At 40.8% G+C, this 19,711-nt stretch overlaps 1 protein-coding gene across 7 annotated transcripts in view; it reads right to left on the bottom strand.

Annotated features, from left to right (window-relative positions):
• Positions 1 to 19,711, bottom strand: part of GRB10 (growth factor receptor bound protein 10) — a 152,286-nt gene that overhangs the window by 41,824 nt on the left and 90,751 nt on the right. For all 7 annotated transcript variants that reach the window (XM_072853007.1, XM_072853009.1, XM_072853011.1 and 4 more), the window contains exons 4-5: positions 16,900 to 17,116; positions 13,906 to 14,047 (exon numbers count right to left, since the gene is read on the bottom strand). In XM_072853007.1, the coding sequence (XP_072709108.1) occupies positions 13,906 to 14,047; positions 16,900 to 17,116 (359 nt within the window). The remainder of the gene's footprint in view (positions 1 to 13,905; positions 14,048 to 16,899; positions 17,117 to 19,711) is intronic.

The raw sequence follows: 19,711 nt of genomic DNA, 5'->3' as shown, positions 1-19,711 counted from the left end.
CCACAGCCCTCTAACCTTAGAAACTCCTGATATTACTCTCTCCTGTGGGCTTACTGATTCTTGAAGAAGAGATTCCCCCCTCCCCGCCCCGCTTCTCACAGATTCCCATTTGTTCCTAAAGAAAAAAAAAAAAAAAAAATTCTTCATGAGAATTGGCATCACTGTCGTGTATCAAGTACCAATGGATAAAAGTATCTGCCCATGAAAGTCTGTATTCCCTCCCCAAATCTTATATATGTACATCTATTGAAAATGGCTACCTCAAATGTCTGAGAGACATGGAAGAGCACTGACTTTAATTTGCACAACAAGAATGTGGTTAGAAACTGATCATTTTTCACAAGCACTTAACAGATGATGGAAAAAAATCAGCCCTGCAGCTGCCAGCATCTCTGCAGATAAACAAACTCTGCTGTTTCTGCCAGGGGGAGGAACTGATGAGGAGGCTGGCCGTTCAGGAGAATGCTCAACAAAAATTTCCTACTTAGAAACAAGGACAGATTTGGTCCTAATAAAACAGTTCGATAACTTAGGGGAAGGAAAGGATATGCCTCATCACACATTACTGCCTAGTTTAAAGTTTTTTGTATTCCACCCAAACTACACAGAGGTGTTAGTTATTTCAGCTGTTACTAGCCACCTCAATCTAAGCACATCTAGTTGTCACTAATGACTCAGGTTCCCACCGTAGCTAATGTAAAGAGAAAGAAGCACTTCAGTGCAATTTATCATCTTCTATAGTTTTGCTACCCTAAAGTGGCATGGCTCAAAAGGTACTCTAACTCTCCACTGACCAGAGATACTTAGACAAGCAACCCAAACGAGAGATTTAATTTTTATATAACCATAGTTCACAGAAGTAATTCCCACCCAAAGGCTGTTTAAAGGTGATCATATTTCTTGACACTATGAAAAACTACCATAAGTGGTTGCCTAATATTACATTACCTGGTCTCTTTATCATTATATGTAAAAAAAAGTATTACCTAAGATTTGCTCAGTAGTGGTATTTGTTAGAAAGTTTTGTTTCAGTTTTACTACAGAATAAACTTAAAGGCAAACAGATACAATGCTGTAAAGAAATTGTTGTCCCTGCACGGAGCAATGTAACTTTGGGTGGGGAGGAATGGAGCGCATGCAAAGGTGCCTTGGTCAGACGTGAGACTAATCAAGCAAAATGTGGAATGCAGAACCTTCCCCAAATAGCACTTGCTGTTATTAAGCTGTTTTTAACATGAAGCAAGCAGCTACCTGAAGAGGTCTTTGAGTAGGACAGTAAAAGATTGGGACTATCACGTCTACCTCAAATTAATCTGACAGCAGGGGTCTGATAACCTAGGGCTGATTAACCCCAACTCCCTGTCAGAGCTTATGTGTGACTCGTACATTGAGTTAGAGCTAACCACTGATATGAACATTCACGATACCAAGTCAGACACAAAAAGGTGAAGATTATCTTCAGCAAGAAATCCCAGTATCCTCCTCCAAAGTTAAAGATTTTCATCTCTACTTCTTGCAAGCTGAGATTCCAGAAAGGGCTGTGTATAGCTGAGAAAAACAACTATGCTGGATATGTTCATTAGCCTGCATGCCACTTTCCAGCAGCAAAAAAAATGCCACTGCATAGCAAATAATATGAAAAGCATGGCCAATCCTGCTTGTCTGTTGTAGGTGAAGACCTCTGAGTTTGTCTTGCATTAATACGCACATTTTATAGTTCAATGTGCCATCAATACAGGTACTTAATTCCAGATAGTGGTAGTTCAGCTGCAGAATACAAACCTAACTTCCAGCCATGTTATGCAAAGTCAAATATGTCCTTCCCAAAATACTTTATTATGATTGTAGTGAAAAAGGAGAATCGCTCAGCATAAAAAAGAAATACTGTTCAACAACCTTTCAAAAGATCTGCTAAGTCACTGCAGCAAAACTGGCCTTGTAAACGTTTGCACCAACAGAAGTGGTTTTCTACACAAATAATGGGAGAAGTCCTTTTGTATCAGGGTCAGAGTTCTGCATTGACACACAAGTCTAAGCCAAGCAATCTGAGCTACCACCAACTCAGACTTTAAATACTTTATCTTCAAATATTTCTAATGTATTTCTTGAACTCAGTGAGCCCTTACTGGTTTGAAATTCCATTTAAACATTGTCACACAATTTAAGATAAAAAAATTTAGTTTCTACTTCCCTACATTTACAGATTTGAAAAGAAAGTAATAAAGCAGTCCAAAAAAAGCAACTAATTCCTCTACACTCCCATCAGTACTCATACTCAGATATTGCCTTTAAGTTGCATCTCCAGATACTTTGCAGATGCATGTTCAGAAAAGACGTAACTGTAGTAGAGATGAAATCAATTATGTAGAAAGCAGAGGTTGCTGCAAACTCATAAAGGAATGCAGTCACTGTGAATATGTCGGGTACTATAAACATTTTATTATATTATTTTTGCTGGAATTTTATTAGGGTCTCCCCTTCCTTACTAGCTGCTATTTGAATGTAGGGCGATTAGCACTTGTAAGGCCCTGGCTTAGGGGAAAACCAAGCCATTTGCACGCACATAATCCTCAACCATTTTACTAGACAAGAATCAGTTAACCACCACAGTTTTTACAGCTGCATGTTAGAGAAGGCTTGAGAAAGAGCAAGAGGAGAAATTGATGTGAGCATGTTTACAGTGCTGTAAAATTTATTTCATCATCTTCAAAACTACTAGATTATTTATTTCTTTAAGGGATAAAAGTAACATATAGAAAGCTTTCTATAAGGTTCATTCAGCTCTTTCATTTTAATGGTTATACATCAACATAGCAGAGTCTTTCAACTTAGACCCATTTGGACATCTGTTCGATGGATGAACTGCTAGAGACACTCAAAGCCAGCATCTGCTGCACAAGCAATTTCCCTACCCACTGAAAGACTCCATCATGCCCTCCCCCTGTCTCACTTCTTGCAGAATTTCCTGCTGTAGTTTAAATCCTGAAGGTTTCTCCTAGACAAAAAGTGACTTCTGGAGATTGCCCAAGTGCTATTCCATGCACATAAGAGAGGGCAAGCGGTAATGAAACCTTACAGACATAGCAGCTAGCACAACCTTGGGCAGAGTTCTAAGTTAATTTCTTGTTAGCCAGATCTGCTTCAAGTTCCTCTGTATAGCTTGAAGTGTTGCAATTAAGTACTGCTCTAAGCTATGCTTAATTAGTCTGTAAGCAAATGCTCATTTGTAACTTGCATGCAGTGTAACGCAGAACTAAATGTTCACTGAGAGCAAAGGGAAATTACACTGAAGGTACATTTGCACAAATATAGCTGGCTGCCTCCCGATTTTCCCTTCTTATTAATATCTTAGAAAATATTAAGAAATGTGTCACACTGTACAAATGGTTAGAAATATACATTCACTATCCCTGGAGCTGAATGCGGTGCTCTCCTGGCCCCCCCAGCTGACGAGCACTCTGCTCCCCTTGGAATGACAGCCGCTCTCTGCAGATGAGGAAAGATTTGGAATCTGGATTACCTTTTCCATCTGTGCAGACAAAAAAAAAGCCAAACCAAAAAACCCCCAAACAACCCCACCCCAAAAAACCAACCAAAAACCCCAACAGACTAGGATGCAAATCATGATGGATAAGTATGCTCAAAGATAAACAAAAAGCATAAACAAAACTTTTACCAAATAGCATTTAAAACTGACTGGATCCACATTCGGGGTAAAACCCAGTCTTGGTGCCTCTCATGAAGCAGACAAAAGAGGAAATGAATAGTAGGTTCTCAAATATATTTAGCACCTTTTAAATGCTACAAGTGGGATGACATTAGCTTCAAGCATAGCAAGGACATTTTCCAGCCGGACATTATTCAAGTCTGCCTATCAGAGGACGCTCATTTGACAAGGCTGTAACACAAGAGGCAAGGCTCAGCCTCACTTGGACGAGCTTTACAAAGCTTTGCCAAGCTAGATAGTTTGTTAAAGAAAAAAGTTCAAAGGTTAGCCATGAAAAAAAATCCATAGAAGAAACCAGCATATAACACAGGAAATTACTTTGAGAATATCAAATACAAGGTTTTATTTGTCTGATTAGATGCTGCTGTTCCTGTAACATTAGCTTTCAATTCTTTGCCTAATGAAGAGGATGATCTTAATATATTTAACATCTACTTCTTTTCAAGCTGCTCCATAAATCAATTACAAGGTGTGTGACAGTATTGCAAGGAATCTTTCCATCTTCTCGTGTATATATTCATATATGTATACACACACACACTCTCTTAAGACACTTAAAAACAACACTGTTCTGGCGTTTGAGATAACTCAGTAAAGAACATTCTTAATCTGAAGCACGGCAGGTGTTTTTCAATGCTAGAACTGTGTACCTGATACCCATTGTTTAGCACAGACTCAGTCTATAGTTTGTTCTACATAACTGAGTACTTGGGCAATGGGAATTGCTGCAAATATCTGTAAAGCTATTTATAAGGTCTGGAAATACTGTGGTTGGCTCGCTTTCAGTGGATTTTAGTAAGCAATAGGGAAAATAAGTGTGACCAGCAACAGTATGACAAGCAAGCTACTTCAGAGTAATTAGCCGCTCTTAACAGTTTTCAGGCAAGGACAAGCTCAAAAATGACTCGCAGAAGCCCAAGGGCAAATTGCCTGTAAAATAAAATCCTGGTGTTTTACTATCGGCACGCTGTTATTTAACTTAGAATGTCCTTTTCTGTAATGTTTTGTACTGCATTTGTTGGTTTGTTTTGTTTTGTTTGTTTGTTTGTTTGTTTTTTAAGCAGTATTTTTCCTTACAGATGGCTTGTTCCTACTCTCATTACCTATTCTGGCAAGGAGAGTGGGGAAATGTGATTTTTAAAGGTGAAGCTAAAAGGCGAGAGGAAGAACACGTGCAAGGTCACCATACGGTGAGGCAGCCAACCTTCCCCCGTGGCTGTGGGACAGGGACATTATTCCCAGCACTCGAGGCCCTCTGCAGCTTTTGAGCACGTTTCAGTGAGCCTGCTACGGCGTGGGCCATTCGGCAAGCATGAAGCGTGGGTGGGGATGATGTTCCTAGATGTCTGGATGGGCAGTGCACACCGTTGACACTAGGTGTGTGTGGGGGTAAAGCAGTCTCCATTGAGAATGGGTATAGTCCATATCTAAATATCCCCAAAAAAGCAGAGCAGATCCTCACTCTGGCCGGACAAGAGATCTAGGCAGATAAAAGGGGTGGCTGGAAAGATCTAGGTGCTTTAAAGTGGCACCTGTTTGGTGAGAAACAAAAGCAGCTTTTAAAGGTCTCTCCCACTTTTACCCCTTTCCCCCATAAAAACCTGCAGAACAGTTTTTGCTTTGCTGTTAATGAAATTTCACTGGTAATAAGTCTGCTGAGACAAAGTTGCTTTATCCACATTCCCCAGAAACTTCCCATGCTCAACACGGGATCTCACATCTGAACGCCTAGCTGACAGTCAATCTATTTTGCTTCTGAATGCTATTCATTGCCCCCTCCGGTAAAACCAAACACTTATGCTTCATGCCATAACGAAGGTACTTCCAACTCTGTTGCTTCCTGAAATGGAGCAGGAGAAACCAGCTCCAGTAACCCTGACATGACAGCAGCAGGGTCTACCACTGGAGAGAACAAGCAATCCTAATGCCAATGGAGGAACATGACATGTAGCTTTTATGAATCAGTGATGGCTTGCCTTTCAGCAAGTCCAGATTAAACTCGCTTTTATGTAAGTTTTGTAAATGATGTTCAGACTACACCCAGGCTGAAGCAAAAGACTGAAGGTACTTATATTAATTAAACAAAATCACTTTTTAGTACAGTAATTCTGCACTCCTATTAGAAGAAAGAATAATACAGTAAGAATTTGATAGCAATAGGGAGACTATAAATCCAGAGAACAGAGAACTGAAACTCATCCCACAATGATTTAATTAACTCAGCGGTATTTTCCTAATGCAAAAATGTTATTAAATTCCAACTAACATCCCCTCTGTTTAGGAAATGGAACAAAACCGTATCTGCAAGTCTGGAGCCATGCATAAACATCCCATCACCACGCCAATGAACTTGCAAGTTCATTCTTCCCCTGTGCGCCCACACACAAACACCGCCTAAGTGAAGACAGACGTTTCAAACAGATTTCCACTTTAACGTGGGCACAGTTCACTGTCCAGGTAATTACAGCAAGCCCAAAGAAGCCTTTTTCCTGCTGTGAATGAACAGCATTACTCCTGATACTTCAGCAACCACTGTGCTGATGGCTTGGAAATGAACAAACTAAACGCTGGCTTTGCCTTCCGTCCCTAGAAGTAGATGCCAGCAAGCAAGCAAAAAATTGGGCATCTTCCCAGACCTGCACTACATATGTCCACAGCATCCACCGAGGGATTGCCTGCAGCTCAGCCGTAGGTGCCAGCGCAGCTCTGTAAGGGCTGCCGCAGCTCACCTCAGAAAGGACCTTGTGGTCAACTCACTCACCGATTGCTGGCAACAACATGGTGACACAAGGTCACGTAGGATACACAGCAGAGGCTCTAACCTGTGAATTGGCGCTTTCTTGCATCTGTCCTACTGGGTAGCAGAGGTCCAAAAAGGTTTCTATCCAAAATGTCTGAAGTTAACCCAAACTCACACCTTGAGCCCAGGCACCACAGACGGCAAGGAGAACTGAGGCTCAGCGTAGCTATTCCCAGTATGTTCAGCAACTCCTTAAAGGCTATCAGTATGAAGTTATGACATCTCTGATTCATCTCAGCCATTCACTTCTGGTATAACTGCAATCACTCAATATAGTTCTGGGTTTTTTTTTAATTCCCTACTGCACTGATGTTTACACCCAAACCCACTCCTGCCTGCCTCGCTCACTAGGCAGAGAGAATTAGAATTTCTCTCATTTTACATTTTCCCATTTCTCCCTGCACTCTCAGCCTGATAGCTTCTTAATTCTGTCAATTCCTGATCAAAGCATAGAACAGCTAAATTATAATCTGACTGTGCCATTAATAAAATATAGCAAGAGTAATGTTGCGCAACAAAACTGTGCAAGGGCACGCACGCATAACTAAGATGCACACACAAAAATCTACTGTTAATACGCTAATGCACAGCTACCACAGCATATGCTACAGACTGCTCAGTATTTACACAAGGCAGTCCTAAAGGTCAATTGCAATGGCGTTACTACCGTAAAACAGCTTTTTAAAACAACTGCAAGCGTTACTGTGTGGCTGAACACCCGATGGGGCCACCAGCACATGTGCAGCAGGACAGGTTGGGGTTGGGCTGGTCCCATCCCACGGAGTGTGCCAGACCACCCTTGGCCAGGCAAGGCGTCCCCCGGCACGCTGCCGTGGGTCCTGACCACGCAGCCCTCCTCCCAGCACGCTCCGGCTGCTGGAGCATCGCTTACGGGTAGGGAGCCAAAATGCTCCTGGGAGCTGGGCCAGGTTTGTGTCATTAAAAACAAAAAATCCCAACAAATAACATACTTTTGGGTTTGAGCGTGAGATGCCCTTAATATTTCCAGTAATTCATGTTAGGACTTAACTACTGTTCTGGCACTTTCCAAAAGCAAGAACGAAGAGACTAATTTCCTTCTACCACCAAACTTGTTGCTGTAACAGGCGTGAGGAAAGAGAAACAGCAGCTTTGACTCGGTGCCGATCCCAGTCCCCAGCAGACCGTGTGTGGGGCCTCCAGCCGAAGAGCCTGCAGACCCACCAACCACCCAGCACTAACAGCGCTGAGGACCGCCTGTCTTCAGCTTAGTCCAGCAGACTCGTTAGTCTTCAGTTACTCGTTACTCTTCTGCAGTAACGAGCAAATGAGACTTTGAAAGCCATGTGAGCTCACCTCCCATGATTTCTTCAGGAGTAACGGGACAACGTGTTCACGTGACACACGGGACAAGATGACAAGTAATGCAACGTCTTTCCTACACTGTCCATCAAATTTAGCCCATTTAGTTTCGGAAAGTGTTCTTTCTCCAAACGAGAGAGGGGCACCCAGGGAAGTGCAAGGCCTGTTTTCATTCAGTTAGATCACAGCCCTGCAGCGGAGGCCTGCTCTTTCCCAATTTTTCCCGAACACAGTCGCAACTTAAAAAAAGGCATCAGAGTTAAACGTGCCACAGAGCAATCTATGTATGATTTATTTATTTAGCTTAAGAGCCTCGTTCCAAAGAAAGATTTGAGAGAAACAACATACCATGGCAGATACCCATGCAAACATGTATTTTAAAGTTGGGCCAAAGGGACTGCCTGGACCTGGACCTAAGGAATTGTCCAGATTAATCCAGCTACAGGATTTGGCCTGTTTAGAGAAAATACAGTCCTGTTGACTCAACCCGATGTCAGTATTTATTTTCAAAATGTCTTGTTGCTAAAGGTTATTCAACTGCAGGATTAGGTATAAAATATGCTGTCACATATGCAAAATCTAACCTAGTACATGAAGTTTTCATTATACAAAAGTTAGTATTTTTATACAGCTTCTATTTTGGAAATCAACATCCTTATTGTCAAAAGAGCCAATATAAAGGCTTTATGGGGAAAAAAAAAAAAGTGCATCATAACATGTAATTAAAACAATTAAAACCAAGAAGTCTGTTTACAGGAGTTCCCTAGAAGGGTAACTAAATCTCTAAAAAAGAATGGCATTAATTCGTACCCATTTGTGAATTTAATTTGCTAGAAAGGAGTAAATAATTTTGGTGCATCAAACTGCTATTTGGAAGTTTGCCTGGGCTGTATAGAGGGGGGATGTGAGAAATTTGCCCTATTTTTACAGTTGAAAGCTTCATTGACTCACACAAGATACTTTAGCCTAATATCCTGTGGCATTGCAGTGACCTACATGTAATTATTGCATGCCTTTTCCAAAATATTTGTACACAACCAGAAATTATAACCTAAGTTACCAACCAGTTCTTAGTTTATACCAGCAACACAAAGATGGACTTCAATTAGTGGTAACCTAGCTGTCTGATGTTTTTAGCAATCTTTTGGACAAATGTTTGGTCTTGGTTTGGTGTAATTTTCTGGTTTCCATTTTTCTTAGACAAACATATTTATCCTGTTAAGTAAATGATGTTTTAAAAACTTTCAGCTGTCCCTGCTCCCAGCCCGCAATCACCGTCCCCCTCAGACATGGGGTAATCTCGTGTTTGTAGGTGTGCATGCATTTTACAAACAACGATGTGGGGAAAAGGGAGAGGGGGGGAAAAAAAAATCAAATGGTCTTGCAATGCCCCACGGTGTAACCCAGAATATGTCCCTCCTACTCCTGCCTTTACCTGCCCTTCCCAACACAGACAGTGGGAGCGCTTACATGCCCACAGAGGTCTGCTGAAGTTTCTCCTGGCTCGTGGTCGGGCTCCATGGTGAGAGGCAGATGGGTGGTACTTAGAGGACAGAGAAGCACATGATGAAGAAGGAAATGCTTGGGCATGCACTGATAAGGGAGCTCCTCTCCCGTCAGCCTCCTCCTGCCCAAGCTCTCGGACAACGCTGCTCTTGACTCAAGAACTTACGAGCTTTTTGGCAGCTACCTCTTGAAGGGTCATACTTTCTCCAAACACAAGACATCTGTGGTGTCTCACTCACCACACCAGTAACTGAAGTATCTACCAACTCAATAGCACAGCTAGTTGATACTTTTCGCCCAGGTACCCACCAGCTGGTTGACGTTACTAAAACTTCATGGGTGCCGATTTTTACAGAACCATGTGCCGTTCACTATCAACAGGTTGACATCTAACATTTCTCACCGTAAAACTTAGCTCAAAGTGGGCTGTTTCCACCTGCAGAACTGTAATAAAGGATCATAGTGCTGAACTCCCAAGGAGCACGTATCTGTTTAATTACAAGTCATTTCTTAACCTCTACCACCAGATGCGTTTGGTCACACAACCCTATTAGCCCAGACCCCGCCACTGTGGAGGTTGCTCAGTGCAGGATAGCCTTTGAAATGTAACCTGAAGGTTCACAGTTATTTCTCTTCTAAGTCTTTTAATACTAAATTATGTGTCAGTTACTCAACCTACGTGCTTAAAAAAAAAAAAAGAAGTATCTACAACATCTTTTAATTTAGGCTTTTTTTCCTAAACCAGAGAAGATCATCCAGAGTCAAATAAAAAACCAAAATCTGCAATGATTTTAATAAGCCTAACACTCCAGTTTTACCTCCCAGACTGATATATTGATGCTCCCATTAAACGACTATCCCATTTGTCTACATGTGTTTTTATTTTTGTGCTAGTACAGAAGACCCGTTATTTCTCACTGTTCTCTGTCTTCTGGGGAGCAGCTGCGGTACGCTCCTGCAGCCATCAGCTTTAAAAGCAGTATTTAGTGCCTGATTGGCAGCAGAGCTAGAGGTGGCATACTGCTTCCTGCTGTGGTGAAATCAATGCCATTACCCAACAGATCTCAGAAAATATATTAAAAAAAAGAAATTATTCCTGATACATGCACTTTTTAGAGTAAGATAAAGAAAATGCTTCATCATCATGAAAAAAACAAAAAAAAAATCTACCACAAAACGCTAAGAAAGGTTTATTACAGGTATTTTTCGTTGCTTTACTACTTCTACCTTTCTTTGCTGAGCCAAGAAAGGGCATGAAACAAATGCAGAGCAGTGCATAAGCAATGTTGCGAACTGCTTGTTAAAAAAAGCGATGGCAACTGCATGAAAAAAAATAAGGAAAAGGATCAGAAGCATCTTAACAACAAATGTATGCCTCAAGCTCCAGCTACATGAATAAAATTTTGCATATGAGAGAAGATAACATCCATTTTTTCAGCTCCAAATATAGTTCAAGCTTTATGACCTGAAAGCTCCTTTACTCACTCCTTCATTCACACATGCATCCTTTTCCTATAGGGAACAATACACTGCGAAAAAGTTTTAATTTAGTAAACCTTGAACAGAGCTGGCATTTCTTTATGCCCAAGGCTTGGCAATATGACATGAGACTCTTCTGTGTTTAATGTGACAGGATCTTTAAATTCCTCTTGCGTAACCACTACTAGGTTTTAACATTGCAGAGTTGTTAAAATTATTAAAAAATAAGACTGGGTTTTCCATGAGGAACAATTCTAATGACACTTTGTTTCTTATGAAGTCGTATCAGACATCCCAGCTTCCTAGTGACCCCCACTGTTTCACACAGTCAGCAAACAAAATACCCACTCCTTTCTGAAATCCCCTAAGACTACATTCACCTGGGTCCCTCTCAAGTCCCCTAGATACGAGCTGACCAAAGGCAACATTTCCTCCACACCATGCATGTGCCATGATGCCCGGTGTGATGAGAGCTCCCGCACTGTCAGCTGGAACTGCTATTTGCCTATTTACCTGCAAATGCTCAAGAGGCACTAAGGGAATTACTTTTCACTAACACCTCATATATCCCATGTAATCAGAATGGTTCATTCCAATCTGCAATTTTAGTCCTTGTTTATAATCTGCAAGCAGAGAACCTGAAATTAAGCATCATCATGTTTAACCTTGGTTTGCATTTAATGTTGTATTTCTATTTTTCTTAAAACACAGCTCATTTTCACTAACCGCTAGCCATTAAAATGTGCTGTTGCAGTCCTTTAACTAAGCTCATCACTTTTGTTAACCAGTAGTTTATATGGCTCTTGCTTAGATAAATGTCCATAGATACATGTCCTAAAATAATTTATTCAAATTCCCAAACTTTACATTTTTTTAGCGGGATGAAGCTGGAAAGTTGTATAACATTTTGCAAGTTACTGATTTTTTACTCATGAAGTTTAGCAGAGCCCACCTGAAGGGAACTAGAACTAGATTAAACACAACTAACATCCTATGAGGAGGCTGAACAGATTATTATCCAACAACACTCCACATGTAAAATTGAGGTATTAAAAATAAAGTTTTCTTCCTTCATGAAGAAACTGAACCTACTCTTTTTCCCCCCCCCTTCCTTTTGTCCATCAATACTTTAAAAGTAGAGGGTTTTTTCAGTTCTATTCCTCCCTTCCTTCATTAAAGAGAGGAAAATAATTCATTAGAGGAAAAGCATACTTTCCTATCCTTCCCTCACCCTGAGCCATTGTTTCTCATCTGCCTCCAATCAGTTGATAAACTGAAATGAACAGTGTATCTGCATGCACAGAAGAAACCACTATTGTCCAATGTGCTTTTGCTTTACCTCCTCATCTTGTACTCTAAAAGGTTTTACCACTATAATGGATTGTCTTTGATTAAGAACTTCAGCAGCAAGCATATCTACACAATATATTTATTTCATTTTAGGCTTTCAAAAGGCTTGTCAAAATCTACCATTTTAAAATTAGGTAGATTAATTTAAAAAAAAATTATAAAGTAAAATTTAGGAAAAGAATCTACCTTTATTCTGTCTTTACAGACATCTTCTTACATACATTAAAAGATTGTTTACTTTTATATTTATGTGCTGTTAAACCACTAGTTTCTAAATTTTATTGAAAACTGACAACACAGATCATTTAGGGTTCTTACGGCTTTATAGAGCGATCTTTAGGGTGGCTTGTTTAATTTTAGTAAAACATAAAGCTAAAAGGCAAAGAATCCCTGAAACTGGAGAATATTTGGAAAGGTGAACGCAGGTTCATGAGCAAGCTCAGTTTGTCTCAGAAAGGCAGCCATGCTGCTGTTCTGTTGGCAAGTGCCAGGAGGCAGAACTGCCCCTTGTTTTGTCTCCCCAGAGTCAGCTTAGCACTGCCTTGGAAAAACAGCCTCTCTGCTTAGCCGGTACCCAGGCCCCTGATACAGTCCTGCTAAATTCCCAACTGGATGACTCCATTTTTTTCCTAGGGCATTATTTGGTTATCTGTCTTGTACATATAAGAAATACAGCAAAACCAATGAAGATGCATTGTGTCTTTCAAGAAAGCAGACAGCTGTTTATGGCGATGTAAAGCAATACAGAAGATGTGAGGGTGTACATTAGGGTCTACTGCTTGTAGCTGAACTGTCCACCCAAACCCTTTTATCAGTCAGAGCAGACGTAGGAGCTACTTACAAACTAATTGAGCAGCGATACAGAACATCATCGTATTTTGGGGTACTCGAGCACACAACTGTTCTAAGCCAATAGTCAGTAAGAGCAACCCATCTTTTCATCCGCATGCAAGTCAGCACAGTTTACAAAATAAAGGTTTTTGAGCCCAGCTTTCGTCTTTAAACATGCTCAAAGATTGATACAAAACAAGATGGTTGTTTCTCCGAGAGTGGAGTGCGATAGAGAAGAACAACTGTTTGCAGTGTCACTGAGGTTATTGCTCTGGACCACGTGAGAGCTCGGTCTGTGCTATCTTCACTGCCAAGAAACCAGAGAGCCGCTCAGTCAGCTTTCTGTGGGACAGTTCTCCCCTTAAGTCCCATTACAAGGAGCTGTGCCTAGTTACATGCTCTAGAATGTTATTTTGCTTTTTAGGCAGCTTCATGAAAACCAGCAAAATAAAGCAGCACCATGTCCTTAAAGAAAACAGACAGCTGTTTGGTGTCTTTGTGGCACCTAGAATATGCAGTATAACATGCACAGATCCTCCTTCAACTCTAAGCTAATTAACTTGACTTATGAATTAGTAAGTCATTACCTTGGATAACAAAATCCGAAAGATATGAGGCATTACTGCTTCATTCACAACACGCACGCATCTGAAAGAGACTTGCTTCATTTTTACACTTCATTCTTACAAACCTTTTAAAAAAGGTCTGAAGCCTGTTTGAAGACACTCTCTCGGCCAATGCTGCCCTACTCACAGACAAAGCCTACAAGTGTTTCTACTTATCTTGAAACTTTCTTTCTGCCTTCAAAATGAAATAGTCCACTGCTGCTTTGAACACGAATGGATGACCCAAAGCTTCGTCCCATACTCACATGCTTACTAGCAGGTTGACTCTGAGGTAAAGATCCAGGGGCCAGCACTGGAGAACTTGCGGGGCTACAAAGTTCTGGGAAGGGATTTGGGATGGCTGGCAAAGACGATGTTCTGAATTGCTGTTCTTCTTCTTGAAGACGCCTATAAATACAGAAGCACTAAGCATTAAGAGGAGCAAACTGGCATCACTAGACCTGGATCTCCTGTCCCACCATTTACAATAACGATACTAAAGAAAAGGAATCAAATCCACTCTTTTTCTAAGCAACTACTAAACAGTTACAGCAACTGCAAGCACAAAGTAGGTAACTGCATGTGAAAAATGACCAGTCAGGCATCTATGCTTGTTTTGTTGCTTCTAACTTGCTTACTTGGGTGAGTAACTGAGGTAACTGTGCACATAAAATAAACAGAAATATCCGCCTGCACTCGCTGTTGTAAGCACTAGCTTAACAAGCTTAAGCTCTGCGTGCCAGAAAGTCAGTTAAGCTCTTCCAAACCAACGTGAAAGAGGAGAACACAACTGCAGTCACTTGGAGCCAAATTCCACGTGGATTTGCAAACAAAGGTGTACCCCTGTAAAGTCTCTAAGCTGAGACTGAAACCAATATTGTCACCTCATTACAATACCGGATTCCATCTCCAAGCAACTCAGCATTTCCTGGAGAAATGGAAATGCAAAGACTCAGCTTGAGCAATAAACTGCAATTACACCCTCCACCTTATGCTAGTTGTACAGCTACTGTTCAGACAAGTTTGCATCTCCTGAGATACACCTCACGAGTATACATAGGACTAACAGAGTTTCAAGTTCCAGTTTATAATACACCTGTACTGCCCACACCAACAAAAGGAAAACTAAAGCCTACCAGTTGCCACAGAAAAGCTTGAAAAGATGTAAGACCTGTTCATGATCACAGGCTGCTTTAGGTTTCCCTACTGCTAGGGCATCACCATTGGAGATGTACTAGGTGACTCTGCAGCAGGCTGGCCTGCAACGCCTTTGCAGAAGGCACCATCTAGTGGCAATCGTGCAAGTTTCCAGAGACAATCAACTGACTCCTGGATTTGAAATGCAAATCATTAAAAACTCAATTTGCTCTCATTTTTTTCCCATGCCTTCAGCAAGCAGAGCCTTCTTAACAGAGCTGCCTGGGAGACAACTGCTGGGTCTGCCTCTGGCAGCGTGTCCCACTCTGGGCACACTCGCTGTCTCTGCCTGTACCAGAACCCGGGGGCTGATAAAATAACTACTGGGAAATCTGCTCCGCAGGTAACTCTATCCTGCAATTTAGTTGCCTTGGTGTTCCACGAATGAGGCTTACAGATTTGGGTTTTTGCTATAAATAGCAGGTTCCAACCATAACTATGAGCCATGCAAACGACTACTTGACCGCTTGATTTTTTTTGTGCTACCCATGTGCATACTTCCCTACAGCATACGGTAAAGGACAGTGTAAGATTTCTTCAGCCCAGTAGACTTGTCCTATTGGCAGCTGTGTTATAGTGCTCTGTATTGCAAGTTTTTGCCTGACCTCCACTATAAGAAGTGGAATTACAGACTTCACACAATTAGAAAGGTGTGGTTTTCTTAAAATGAGAATTCACTATGCTGCACTCTGCTCTGCCTATACTGCTGCAGTGCATTATTTACTTCGTGACAGATACACACATAAAACTGAGCTCTTCAGAGAATTACCACAGTCAACCATCCTGTTGTGGCTGCAAAAAAAGACACAGCCATCCCCCTCTATGGAAAGGGGTCTAGATAACCCTGAATAAAAGTTTCACCATTATTTTCTTTAATGATAAACACACCATGTTCTTGTGCGTATGGAAGTACAGAGTTCAGAAAGGCAGAGTGTTCTCAAAAAAGAGTTGCTAAGTTTTGAAATGCCAAAAATAGTTTAAATGAAGTGTTTTGATTGAGTTATTTACAAAACATAGACAGTTACTAGTACTCTAGAGACTGCATTTTCTAGTACAAGCCTATTCAAGATTAAATATGAAATACTTGTAAAAATGATAGCATCGTTAGCTGACTTGGTTGTATTGCAGTTACTGCACACTACCCATTCATATAGAAAAGCTGCCTGTCTTAAGAATACCATTCCTATAGGAAATACATCAGCGTAAAGAATTAGGAGCAACCCTTTCCACATGTGGGATTTTTCTTTTATTATTATTATTACCTCTCACTTCTTTTGGAGAAGACATTGTTAACTAGAAGGAAAGGAAAACTCCAAATCTCTCCAATTCAGGCAATTTACCTACTCATGCTGACAGGAGCTCCTTTCCTCCTGCTGCCTAAAAAGAAGATTTTGAGAACCTCAGCATCACCTATAGACTCTCCCATCACCACCAAGAGTATCCCACTTGAAGCCTGAATTCAAGCCCCCATCCTGACAACAGGGAGACAACTTAAACACTTCTTTTTTTTGTAATGACTCACATAATGCACTCAAGTGGAAGAGCTGAAAGTGCTCCACGAAGAACAGTTAAATAACTATGAGGTGCTCCTTTTTTGTTTGTCTTGGACCGTTCAGGAAACCTCCACAAAGAGAGGTATTTTTTGTATATCAAAACTAGCTGAATGCACCCTCATCTATCTACATGATCTCTTATGTTTTATAAAACCAAGAAGCTGTCAGTAGGCACCATACCTGAGGGAACAGTTTTTAACAGTTTGGAAATAAATCCAAATGTGGACATCATTTCTGCAAACTGGTACCAATGATATGCTTCTACACATCTGCTACTACAGGCACATCAAACTGATTAAAAAAGGGCAAAAATGTGACATTTTTGCATTTTACGAAATACATGGAAAATGTATGTCCTTCACCTACCTGGTACATCTTTTTTCCTGTGCAAAAGTCCAGTCTAACGCTACTAGGCTCCTACCAAAGTTGATCTCCTATTTTAAAATGTAGTTCTTTTGAAGCTAGTTCAAGACAACTTTAACAAAAGGGAGGCAGGTCCCTTGTTCCTACCTGACTGCCATAATGCGCACTGGCTGAGACCGCTGCACCTTCTGCCTTGGAGACATGGGCTGCAGTGCACCAGGTCCTGAGGACGGCAACTGACTGCGATTGAGCTGACCATTCTGAAGGAGCGGAGTGGTTTCCGACTGCATACTGCATGTAGAGTATAAACTTTCAAATGAGGAATTCATGTCATTTACCAAGGCTTCTAGGTCCACATCGTCATCTGAAAGACAACAAAAAGGCAGCATAACACATCTGGAAGTCCCAGGTAAAAAAAGTCTGGAAAGACCAAAGACTAAGTTTCAGTAAAGTTACCGCATAATGTTATACCTATATTTTTACAGTGCAAATTTTTATTGCAGAAAATATTTATTTATTCTAGAGCAGAAAAACACAGCTAATAACAGCCAGCGATGGACACTTATGTTGTCTTCCTTGGTGAAAAGCTACCGACACAGAATGAAATATTTATCCTATAGTATTTACTATATATATGTAACACCAAAATTTGGTGGGATTTTTAATAATGCCAATGCTAATGTGAAGCACCACTTCTTGATAAACTGACATACGTTTCAAAAGTATGTCACTTACAAATACCTCAGTTCAGCTTGTCAATGTATCAAGTTCAGATTGTCAAACAACATAATAAACACTTTGCAAGATCCAACCATTAAGAAGAAAAAAAACCAAGACAGTGTTGCAGGAGTCAACAGGTGGAAGACACAATCCTCTGCTGTACACATCGGAAAGCAATCATTATAGTTTGTTAAAAATCCTGTCTGTATTTATGTGTTTTTGTGTGATACGGTATTTTGAAGGGCAATGCAAGCTTTTAACTGTCACTCTGAGGACTTTATAAAAAGATCTGTATCCTTGCTCTTGCAATGTGATAGAGACCTCCCTGCCTTAAAGAGCTCAAAGTAAATCAACCAGGGATGTGGTGTGGGTGGTTGGAGGAACATCAGTCCCTAAAAAGTGCACCAACCTTTCTATATACGCCACCTTACCTCACAGTAAATAAGTAACTTGTGCTCATTCGTTCCTCCTTAACGATCACAATTATTCTGCAAGACAACAAAACTCTGCAAGCCCTTTGCACTAACCACTCTCTTTGCACAACCACTCTCCTATTTCAGAGTATTGTAATTACTCCCTAGCCACAAGTTACGTCACTCCCTATCAGGAGTTCAGTGGGCTGACAAACACATACATCGATATCTGCTTCTGGTTACTGCACAGCCACTGCCTGAACAACTACTTCAGACCAAACACAACTTTGTGCATCCAAAAATGTGCCCTTATTTTCCAGCTGTATCAACTGGCTTCGTAAAATATACCATTGCTGCCTGCAAACCTTGTATCTCGCAAAACTCTTCATGACATGGACTGAAAGCAGAGCCAAGCAATGGAGCTAGCAAACATTTACACGGCACTACGCAGCTAAAATATGCTTTTCACGCCAAATATTTTCTGATACCCATTCTCTTGCCATTATTTCTAGGTAAATGAACCACCAGGAGCAGCTATGCAGCTTGTGACCAATTACAGTACTTTCTTTGAGATACCATAAACGATTTTGTACCAATATCACTTTTCTTAGGGACATAATCCAAAACAGCACCACTCAATTTCTGTCCACCACCAACATGCCTCAATAACCATAACGGGATCTGAACACGGCATTTGCAGGGCAATCGTTTTTGATGCTGACAGCCCCAATTGTCAGTGTTGGATGAACCAAAGATCTGCTCAAAATTAAATAGGTGCTGCTCACATACCTACGTCTGAGCTCTATTTAATGACTTGAAATACTGTATTCCTCACTGAAATTTGGTAGGCCTTTTACTAAAGTAAAAGCCACTTAGCCTTCACTGAAAACGTACTCACAGGATTTCTAGGTTTGAACATGTGTTAAAAAAAACAAAAAAACCTATCAACCCACAAACAGGTTTCTTCCTTTCATTTTTTTATGGTTATTTCCCTCAGTCTCTGTACTTAACAGCTACTACCCCACTACTAAGACTCCCCTTCACTAGGCTACACCATCTTCTCTATCTGTCAGCTAGTTCATGCATTTTCAATAATCTAGACTTTGCTTTGCTTGGACAAAGTTCTACAATAATTTTCCTGCTATTTTTAGGGATCTTGAGACAGAGTTGCAATTTAAATTTCATTCCATCCTCCAGATTCTTATCCTATTCGGAGAGGGCATATTGAAAACACTTCTTGAGCAATCACAAGGGAACCACAGGAGTAGGAGTATGAAGAGGGAGAGGCTGAATTACAAGGCTTTTGAATTTTATCATTCATCTTAAGTACCAGAAGACTAAGCTGTTGGGTGTCAGATGGCTGTCAAGTAAAAGCTTAGGGGTTAGATGAAGGAGACATAAAAGACAGACCCTGGCCACAGAGTCAGGGAGTAAATTACAGCAGCTAACAGCAATTGTTTAGCAGGGTGAAAAGCAGAAAGAGAAGAAAGTCAAGGCGTACATTCTGTGGAAGTCCATATGGCTTGGTCCCCGAGGGTGCTAATTTATTAACAACTTAGACAAAGCTATTAGCGTCCAAGATCATCAAGTTTTCAGATGATTGTAACATGGGAGGAATCATTAAGAGTCAGCTCAAACTATTCCTGAATAATCAAATAGGCACAAAGGTGTAATATTAAGTCTAATATGCATAAAATAAGGCACTTCATGCAAAATGCTAAGCAAACCAAGTACATAGTTTGAAGCATTGAATTACCCTTAGCAGGCTTTTAAGCATATCAATTACACACCTAAATTCAATTTCCAACAGGACAGGCACTGACGAG

The sequence above is a fragment of the Ciconia boyciana genome, chromosome 2, assembly GCF_034638445.1.
Source record: "Ciconia boyciana chromosome 2, ASM3463844v1, whole genome shotgun sequence".
NCBI classification, from domain to species: Eukaryota; Metazoa; Chordata; class Aves; order Ciconiiformes; family Ciconiidae; genus Ciconia; species Ciconia boyciana.
This window is presented reverse-complemented; position numbering and strand designations above follow the sequence as displayed.